The sequence below is a fragment of the Myotis brandtii genome, unplaced genomic scaffold, assembly GCF_000412655.1.
Source record: "Myotis brandtii unplaced genomic scaffold, ASM41265v1 scaffold133, whole genome shotgun sequence".
NCBI classification, from domain to species: Eukaryota; Metazoa; Chordata; class Mammalia; order Chiroptera; family Vespertilionidae; genus Myotis; species Myotis brandtii.
In genome coordinates this window covers 837,486-848,161 of record NW_005354718.1, presented here as the reverse complement: position 1 = coordinate 848,161, position 10,676 = coordinate 837,486, and the positions used below count along the sequence as shown (strand labels likewise).

At 43.4% G+C, this 10,676-nt stretch overlaps 1 protein-coding gene across 1 annotated transcript in view; it reads left to right on the top strand.

Moving 5' to 3' along the window:
* The first annotated feature begins 1,264 nt into the window (after positions 1 to 1,264).
* FSIP1 (fibrous sheath interacting protein 1) overlaps positions 1,265 to 10,676 on the top strand; it is a 182,372-nt gene continuing 172,960 nt past the window's right edge. Inside the window, exons 1-3 of the mRNA XM_014534772.1 lie at positions 1,265 to 1,298; positions 4,458 to 4,590; positions 9,141 to 9,327. Of these exons, the coding sequence (XP_014390258.1) occupies positions 4,465 to 4,590; positions 9,141 to 9,327 (313 nt within the window). The 5' untranslated portion in view covers positions 1,265 to 1,298; positions 4,458 to 4,464. The remainder of the gene's footprint in view (positions 1,299 to 4,457; positions 4,591 to 9,140; positions 9,328 to 10,676) is intronic.

The window sequence follows — 10,676 nt, the reverse complement described above, 5'->3', positions numbered from 1 at the left end:
CCCCCCCCCCCCCCCCCCCCCCCAAAAAACAAGAAGGTCCTTCCTGTCACCACAGTTAACTACTCTGAATGAGAGACGGTGGCCGGATGTACCTCACTGGAGCACGGAAGGCAGCGAGAAGTGGTTGGATTCTGGATATATATTGAGTGTAGAGATGACAGGTCGATAACTTGATTGTAGAATGTGAGAGGAAAAGAAATTGAGGATGACGTCAAGGTTCTTGGTCTGAGTCTGGCAGGACAGAGTTACCATTTACGGAGATGGATTAAGAGGGGGGTGGTGGTGGTGGTGGTGGAGGGGATGTGAAGACTGATTTTGATGTGAAGTTTGAGATGCTTCTGACACCTAAGTGGAGATGTCTAAGTTGCCAGGTCACAGTCAGATACAACAGCGTGGAGTTCAGGGGAGCAGCCTGGGCTGGCGGTAGAAATGCAGGGTTAGCAGCACATGGGCGGCATTTACAGCCAGCACTGCCCTCGAACGTAGTTGTGGTTTTTGACGAACTCACTTAACCTTTGTCTATTTACTCTGCTGAAAACCACTTGAAGAATCCACATCCTACCCACCTAAAACAACGGGGCCAAGTATGTGAAAATCCCTTGTAAACTGTAAAGTGCTGCTCAGACTGGGAAAAAAGCAGGTATTTCATGGTACCGGGGATGAAGAAAATCAGTTTGTGGACTAAACGAAAGAATCTTCATGCACTGACAATGACAGAAACCACAAATATCACTTTTACCCTTTTTGGGCTGTAGCCCTATTTGTGCAATTACTAATGTTTCATTTATACGGCACCCAAACTTTACCAAGAACTTCACACACATGATCTTTTGGAGTTATCCCCATTTTACAGAGGAGGCAACGAGCTCAGGGAGGGTGACGGACCTGCAGGGCCGGCACCATATGGCTAGCCAGGGCCGGAGCCATACTAGCCCCCAGATATCCCCGTTCCGAGTGCAGCCTCAATACGGACAAACCATTCCCCACCCACGCTGTGCTCCGGAAACACGAACGAGCCAATGGAGCTGCCCAGCTCCTCGCTGTCCCGCCCCCACGTCTCAAGGCTGGGTGGTACGGCCCTTTCCTGTTATCGCGAGACTGGGCGCGGCGTGACTCGGTTGCCAGGGGAACAGCGTTCTCTGAAGCAGGAGGGCTTTGGACCCGCCACACCTCTCAGCTTCAGAGTAGTGAACTGTGGTGACAGGAAGGACCTCCTTGTTTTGGGGGGACAGTGGGTGACGCTGCGAGCGTCCGTGGCGTGCCTCTGAGCGACTAGTTCCCAGAGTCTCCTCGGGCAGGTGAGGAGCCGGCTCGGTCGCCCCGCCACCAGCCCACGCGGAGCTTGAGAGGGGCCGGGCCTGGGGGAGGGCGGAGGCGGGGAGGGCGTGCCTGGGAGTCTGACCAACAGCCTAGAATTTATATTAAAATCAATCATCAGCCACTTAAAATAGACCATAAGTGACCAAGAATGCAAATCGGCATTTCAACGGAAAAATAAAAAAAGGTGGCCAGCGAACATTTAACTAGAGGCTCAACCTCTCTCGTAATTCAAGCAAAGTCAGTCAAACTCCACATATCTTTGGGCACTTACAGATTGACAAAGATGGAAAAGCTTTGACGTTAACCATTGACCCCAGTCCGATGTGGGGAAACAGACTTCCATCTCATCATAACTTGGTGGCAGTAGTGGTTTGGTACAGTGTTTTTGGAGAACAATTTGGCCGACTACCAAAATTTGAAACGCAAATGTTCTTTGACTAAGCAATTCTCATTGATCTTCGGGATATATAAATATAACAAGACAAAAATTTGTAAGAGGTTAACTTAAAATTGAGGTATACTTTATATACGATAAAAATCACCCTTTTAATGTGCAGTCCAATGAGGTTTGACAAACACAATTGCCACAACAATCAAGATACAGAACAATTTCCCCCCAAGTCCCCTGGTACCTTTGGTAGTTAAACCTTCCCCTTCCCAGGCCTGGCAACCATTTCCCCTAAAGTTTTGTGTATTCCAGAAGGTCCTATAATTGGGCAAACATTATGGAGTCTCTTGAACCTGGCTTCTTTCAATTTAATGCAATGCAGCTGAAATTCCTCCATGTTTTGTATCAGTTGTTTGTCCCCTGATATTGTTGGGTAGTATTCATTTGGATGGATGTACCACAGTTTGCTTATCTGTTCCCTCATTGAGTGACATTTGTTAATCCTCATCGGAGGATATTTTTTCCATTGATTTTTAGAGAAGAAGGGAGTGGGAAGACACACAGAGAGAGAAACATCTTTGTGAGAAAGTTACATCCGCATATGTCCCCAGCCTGGGCCAGGCCTGAGCCTGCAACCCTGCAGCTGGGGTACGTGCCTTTGACTGGAATCGAACCTGAGACCCTTCAGTCCTCTGGCCAACGCTCTAACCACTGAGTAACCGGCTAGGGCAGTTGAGCAACATTTGGATTGTTTCCAGTTTGGGCAATTAATGAAGCTGTTATAAACATTCATGTACATTTTTGTGTGTGAAACATATTTCTTGGGTAAACATCTAGAAATGAGATTGTGGAATCATATGGTAAGCCTATGTTTAGCGTTATAAGAAAATGCCAAGCAGTTCTATAACATGGTTGTCCTGTTTTGAATTCTCACAATCAAATATGAAAGTTCCAGTTACTCCCCAATTTTGTCATTTAATTGCTTTCTTTTTTGTACAGTGCTTTATTTTTCTTGTGGAATTTCTATGTAGCTATTGAGGTTTATTCTCAAACACTCAAATACATCTGTGAGATCCTAATTCAATGCCCTTTGTCCATACTTTTTTTCTATATGGCCAAATTCAAAGATTGCCAGTTACATTCCCACTCACCCTGGGAAGTGTACTTTATATAATTTATTATTTTCAGGAGCAAAAATAATAGAACAGACCTATTTCTAAAGCAAATTGAAAGATTTCTGGAGTTTTATAACTGATCCATGTCACTGACGGCTCCCTGGGCCTCACCCTTCACTGACATGTATTATTCTAGCTCTGCACATGCTTCCATCTCACTGCTCCTTCTATAAGCTGCCATAAGTCTCCCTGACAAGCTGCTTAGGGCATTTACAAGACATTTGACCTTCCAGTGCCTTATGCTTTTTGATTGTGACATGACTGGCCAGGGTAATCCGTCATCCCACAATAATAATGTCAGTGCCTTCCTGAGCGAGCCAAAACCCTTTTGCAGAGTTGAATAACATTGAGACCAATACCCTTTTCATTTGCTGAGATGGAAAGACTTGACCTACTGGTTCCTTAAGCACCAGCTTTGGCACACTGAATGGTTGGGGGCTAAATCATGTTATCCCTCTGTGTGCCTTGGAGAAGCATCAGGTTGTTTATGTTTGTGCTTCTGCCTGTGTCCAGAACTTCCCTGGACTCTGCCTGTGCTGTTTAAACAACAGAGAATGACGAGTCATTTTGTAGGACAAGGAAAGGACTTTGTTAACACTTGCTGAGCCAGATGCAATTGCTTTTCTTCATTCTTTTATGAGAGAAGTGGTTTAATTCATAATTGATAGGAATTTAGGAAAGGATTTGTTGGAAGATTTCAATTCACATATAAAGCTAAGTATGGAGAAGGCAAAACTGGAACTCTCCCTATTCCTTTCATTTTATTCCGTATGCATGACATCCTCACATTCCTGACCAAATCTGGGCTGGTCCTGAATAACGGCACAGGGTCAGTGTGCAAGCAGTACCCGAGTCCTCCCACTCGTTTAAACCACCCTGCCTCATAGTTCCTGCTTCAGAAAGCAGCACTGGGAAGAGAGCAGCCAGAGTGGTGAGAGGCCTGTGGGTGGTGACACAAGAAAAATAGTTCAAGAGACTGGTGATGTATAGCCAGATAATGAAAGTTTGTCCCCCTACTTGAAGAAGTAGGTTTTGTTCTCTGTTGACTCAGAGGGCAGAAGTAGTGTCATGGGTTTTAGAAGGGGAGGGTTGATAGATAAAGAGCAGTGACCTGGAGGTAGGTACTCCATGAAAATACAGCACCAAGGAGGAGAGGAGAAATCAGAGCTGAGAGGGAAGATAAGGCTGAGAGGGAAGACTGGGATAAGGCAGGCAAAACCAGAAGAAAGTAGAGGCCTTAGCCAATCATTACGACAAAGCATGACTCTTGGCTGAGAGGTGTGGTGCTTCATGAGTGTATTCTCAGTTCAAGGACACAGTAATTATCTCTCAGAGTACAGGAAGCCATCAAGATGGCATTCACCTCTGCATTCTTTTTTAGCCACTTTCAGAATCTAACATCTGAGGCAGCGTTTTCCACCTACAGTGAAATAAAATCTAATGATCCACAGACACAGACATCTTTCATGAAATTAGGGTAGTGTGACTTTGGTAGCAACATAATTCTTATAACAAAGCCATGAATTGCATATTAACACTACACATCATAACTTGCTTTAAAATTTTTGTTTCAGGATATCAATGGATATTATAAAGGGGAACTTAGATGGGATTTCAAAACCAGCCTCCAATTCAAGAACACGTCCTGAGAGCAGGTGTTCAAATACTTCTTTGGAGGTGCTCTCACCAGAGCCAGTGTCCTTAAAGGTACTTTGCTGTTTAGAAATGATTTAAACTCTGATAAATAAAAATTGTTGCTAACATCCCATTTTAAGGTAGTTCTTTTGGGTGTGCTGGGAGCACACAGATTTCTTGGACTTTACTTTAGGTCATTTTATATGAAACTAGAGGCCTAGTACATGAATTTGTGCACCAGTGGGGTCCCTTGGCCTGGCCTGCGGGATCAGGCTGAAACCGGCTCTCTGACATCTCCTGAGGGGTCCCAGATTGCAAGAGGGCGCTGGCCAGGCCGAGGGACCCCACTGGTGCATGGTCGGGGCCAAGGAGGGACACGGGAGTTTGGCCAGCCAGGGAGGGACCATAGGAGGGCTCCAGGGCATGTTTGGCCCATCTTGCTCAGTCCAGATTGGCTGGACCCCAGCAGCAAGCTAACCTACCAGTCAGAGCATCTGCCCCCTGGTGGTCAGTGCACATTATAGCAAGTGGTTGAGTGGCCTTAGCATATCATTAGCATATTACGCTTTGGTTGAACAGCCGACCAGACGACCCAACACTTAGCATATTAGGCTTTTATTATATAGGATACTGTTGCCTTCTTTATCTCTTTCCTCTTCCTCCTCCTCTTTTTTTTTTTTTTTAAAGCTGTAGTTATGGGTTCAAATTGGGTTCTGCTGACCACATTTTATGTGATTTTGGGAAAATTACTTTGACTCTCTGTGCCAGTTTTCTCATTTGTTCAAACCTCATAGGCATGTTTTAAGGATAATATTTAAAGTTCTTAGAACAGTGACTAGCACCTAGTAAGTATTCAATACTTCTTAGTTATTGTTTTAATTCCTTTTTCAGTTCTCACCAAGGACATGTTTCTATTGATTTTGGAGAGAGAGAGGAAGAAAGAGAAGAAAGGGGAGAGAGAGAGAGAGAGCGAGCGAGCGAGAGAGAGAGAGAGAGAGAGAGGAAGAGAGAGAGAGAGGAAGAGAGAGAGAGGGGGAGGGGAGAGAGAGAAGCATCAGTGTGAGAGAGAAACATCGATTGGCTGCCTTCCATATGCGCTCCCACCAGGAATCAAACCCGCAACCTTTTTGGTGTACGAGATGCTCCAGCCAACTGAGTCACCCATTTGGGGGCAGGTCTCAATTCTTTAACTCAATTGGTCAGTCCTTTCTGTGTTATTCATAGCATTCAGCATTTAGTGTGGCACATAGTAAGTATTCATAAAATATGTGTTCAATAAATTTAGAATGATTTTCCCTCTCTGTATAGGTAGGGTAATATACAAAAACCTGATAAAATTTAGAGTAGCATAGAATTAGTATTTCTGCTTATATATTCCTGGGTGATTTTTTTTTTTGGTAACGCAGCAACTTCACAAATACTGACACACAGGTTTTAGTACATAGATTAATATTACTTTGTTCAAGACTTATTTAAAAGAAAAATATTAGTGGTCACTTCAAGTAAGATTTTATTTGAACCCAATAAGCTACAGTTAACTCTAGAATATTTATTATCAAAAGGAAAGCCTCCTAAAAAATTGTGATTTGTGTTAATCAAGTTCCTGGATAATAAGTAAGGTCCATTTTAGATTGGGGAAGGAAGCCACAGGTATATTACATGTTGACTGCTGATTGCAAATGATTCAATGTCTATGAAACCTTATATTTTGTCTGAATAATAAATCCTGGAGTTTTTATTAGTTTTATTGTTCAAATTTGGCATTTATTGATATGTTGCCAAAATTTTTTGTATGGCAGAAAATGAATTTAAAATGCTATATTTTTAATGAAATTTCTTTAGTAATAATAGATTTCTCATTCTAAAATTTTTGGTTTATTTTTGCTTATGAATATTTTTCGTAAAAATCCCATATCTTTCAGGTAGGGAATCTAATTGTTAGGAAAGGTTTTTATAGGGTATTTACTTTTCCTGGGACTAACATGCAGGTATGAGGTGGGGGACATGGAGAAATGAAAATTGGAGCTGGAATGTGGCTTTGAGAATGAAGAAGAAAGGAAAATCATGCACATAGGCCACAGGGTAGAAGAGCAGGAGGGTCAGGAACAGAAAGACTATCGGGCAATGAATGGGCTGGGGAAGATGGATGGGGAGCTATGGGTAAAATTGTGAAGTGAACAAAGTTAGCCTTTTGTTCTCCAGTTTCATCTTTTTGCCTTATTATTTCCTGCTCATTCTAAGAGGATCATATGTGATGATACATGTGAAAGGTCTTTATATGTACTAAAGTGTGTTATCTCAGTATATTGCTATTATCTAGTTATCTTTTGTATATTCTATATTCCTCTCTATAAAAACCCATTCTCAGGGTAAGGTCAGCTAAATTCATTAATACCATAATATAAATGACTGACAAGGCCCATGGGACCTTTCCCAGCAATTTCAGCATTTTCACAGAAAATCCTTAAGGATTTACTGGATATTAGGGAATTTCAGGTTTTACCTAGCCTTTGACAGAAGTATGTTTTTGAAAGGGAACCCTCTTTAACACCTCTGAGATTACATAAAGTAGGCATTGTTTTGTTTATAAATTGGGTCTCCACTAGTTTCATTCTATACCAGATTCGTTTTCTGTTAAATCAGGTAGCAGTGCCTTCACCATAGTATCATTGTATGGAGCGAAGGAGGCAGTGTGTGTACAGTACTTAGCACAGGACATAGCTAATAGTAATTCACCAATTAATGGTGGCTATAATCATTATACCACTGACTCAGCTCAGTTCTGCTGGGATTTATGTACCAGTTCAGGTGAACAGAGATGCTCCTGTATCCCTGGCAGTTTAATTCTCACCAACACCAACCTTCTGCCTTGGAGCTTCTCAAGGAGCACAGATTACAGTAGGAGAGATTGATCACATGGGTGTAGAGAGAGCATAAAACCCTCCAAGGACTGAGCCCTGAAGGACTGGAGCAGACAATCCTTCCATTGGGAGGGAAAAGGTACTCCTCTCAGAAGTGGCTGGTGCTCTTGCCCAGCCCCCGAAGTGGCTCAGTTGGTTGAGTGTCCTCTGGTGCACCTAAGGGTTGCTGGTTAGATTCCCAGTCAGGACACATGCCTGGGTTGTGGGTTTGATCCCGGTCAGGGAGCATGCTGATCTATGTTTCTCACATCGATGTCGCTCTCTCTCCTTCCTCCCTGTAAGCATGTCCTTCCTGTCTGTAAGCATGTCCTTCATATGCCTAAGCATGCCTTCAGGTGAAGATTTTAAAAAAAAAGTGGCTGGCTCTCTTTCCGAGGTTGTGACCCTCCCTTGGGGTGAGTTCATTTCCACTATGACTCTCCCTGCCATGTGCCCTGTGACCCCTGTTTTCTCCTGACTCAGCCATGGATGTCTTTTTTTGTTCTCTCAGGAAAACACAGCTGCACCAAAGTGGTGTTTTCAAAGTGAATGTCGCTAAAATGGAAAGAGAAACCATAATGAAATAGAAAAACTGTGAATAGCATAAAAATAATCACCAAAGCACATGGTTCTGACTTGAATTTCATTAAAAGTACATTTCAATTCAGCCTGTTTACTTTTCAGCTGTTCAATAGCCACATGTGGCTATTATATTATACTAGAGGCCCGGTGCACGAAATTCGTGCATGCGGGGGGGTTCCCTCAGTCCGGCCTGCACCCTCTCCAAACTGGGACCCCTCGGGGGATGTCTGACTGCCTCTCGCAATCCAGGACCGCTGGCTCCTAACCGTTCACCTGCCTGCCTGATCACCCCTAACCCCTCTGTCTGCCTGCCTGATTGCCCCTAACCACCTCTGCCTGCCTGCCTGATAGCGCCTAACTGTTCCCCTGCTGGCCTGATCGCCCCTAACCGCCTCTGCCTCGCCACGCACCTGGGACTCAGGATTCCCTCTTCCAGCTGGTCACAGGCACCAGGGACCCAGGCTTCCCTCCCTCTGGCCGGCCACAGGCACCCAGGACCCAGGCTGGCTTTGTCCGGGCTGGCCGCAGCCACAGGGGACCGTGGGCGGATGGCTTTGCCTGGGCCACAGCCGTAGGCACCTGGGACTGCGAGGCAGGTGGCTTGTCCCTCTCCCAGGCTGCAGCCACAGGCACTGGTGCCCGGGACTGCAGGGCGTGTGGCTTGTCCCTCTCCTGGGCCGCTGCCTGGCTGATCCCCATTCCTCTCTCCCCAATGTTGAGTGTCTGAGCTGTTAGGCGTGATGACCATTTGCATATTAGCTCTTTATTATATAGGATTGGACAGCACAGCTCTAGACCTTTAATTTGTCCGCTGAGTATAAGCTCAGGGAGCAGGGACCAGCATGCCTCGTTCCCAGAACCTGACAGAGAGCAGTTCTCTTCCGGACTGATTCCTGACTTTTCTCCGTTATTGCTAGAAATTGCTAGAGAATGGTGCATATTTCTTTGGTCCAGATTGTTATTAAATTTAATTGTGTAGTTAAATTACATTTAATTAAGAAGTGTTATATTCCTAGAATACTTTAATACTAGTGTATGTGTGTCCCCACATACACTTCCATTATCTAAAATAGTTTAGAAACTCAAAGTTTAAAACAATATATTATTTTTGAAAAATGTTTCCTTGGAAATAATTTTTAGATTGATACTGCAATCAAGTTGAACTCTGATAAAGAGAGCCACTCAGAAAGCAGTAATACAGAGGGAAGTAGAAACAATAAGGATGATAAAGGAGAATATTACTCTGAGAATAATATAAAACTGGCTAAAGAAGGGTCAGATGAAGATTTGAACTTGGTTCAACATCAGATAATTTCTAAATGTTCAGGTAGGTGATTGGCTAATGATAATTATAGATGTTAAAATATTAGAATTAGATATGTTTTTTTATCAGCTAAGTAGAAATAAATAATGAGTTATTTTTTGTGTGAACAATCAATCATAAGTGATTATTCAGAAGAATATTAAGAGTCCTTAAGTATACTTAGAAAAATAATAAGATATGTCATTTAATAAAATTGTTTTATTTCTGCATTTTATTACAGGAATTATTGATCTTTTTGATGACTAAAATTGTACAATAAAATGTATCATGTAATTTATAAATACTTTTTAGGGATAATCCCACTTGATCTTACTAATTCTTGGATTTTAAAAGACTCCTTTTTTCATGGTTATTAAATACTGGTCAGAATGAATTAGAACAGCAGTTCTCAAAATGTGGTCTTGAGAGCTCTGGGTGTCTCTAGGCCCCTTTCAAGAGCTCTGCAAAGTAAAAACTACTTTCATCACAATATTGACATAATATATTAGTAATATAGTTTATCATAATACTGAAATAATCAATTTGCCTTCTTGCCCACTGAATGAACATTTGCACTGATGGTACAAAAGCAGTGTAGGTAAAATTGCTGGTGCTTTAGCAAGGCAATGGCATAAATTTGAACCAAGGCAATGGCATCAAATTGCACTATTAGTCATTATATTCTTCATGACCAGGCACTGGCAGAAAAAAGAAATAGCCAGTGTCACTCAAGAATGTCTTTGAAGCAATAAAAATTAATAATTTTATTAAATTTTGACCTTTGAATACACATCTTTTAATATCTTTTGTGGTAGAATGGGAGGTACATATAAAACAATTCTGGGAGAAACCAAGATGGCGGCATAGGTAAACACCGGAGATTGCTGCCTCGCACAACCACTTCAAAAATACAACTAAAAGACGGAATGGACATCACCCAGAACCACAGGAAGGCTGGCTGAGGGGAAATTCTACAACTAGAAGGAAAGAGAAAAGCATACCGAGACTCAGAGGAGGCGCAGTGCGGAAGTAAAATACTAAGGTGTGGAGCGGGCTGGCGGCTGAGGGCGTGGTTGTCTTTTTCAATCGGGAGGGAGTCTCAGGCTCTGGGCTCCAGTTCCAGGCGAGTCTCTGGGGACCCAGACTCAAACGGGAGAAGCGGGACTGTCTGGCATCTGTCGGAGCTCGAGGGCAGCTTTCTCACCGAGGTACTTGCAGCGGTTGCTTGGACACAGAGGCAGAGCCTCTGGGGATGGGACTGAGAGCAGCCATAACTGCTCGCTCTGCCCGCCCTGTTGATCCCCTGGGACCCGCCCTGCCCAAGCCCTGCACAGAGGCATTTGCTGGATAGCCTCAGGCAAAGGCTAGATTAG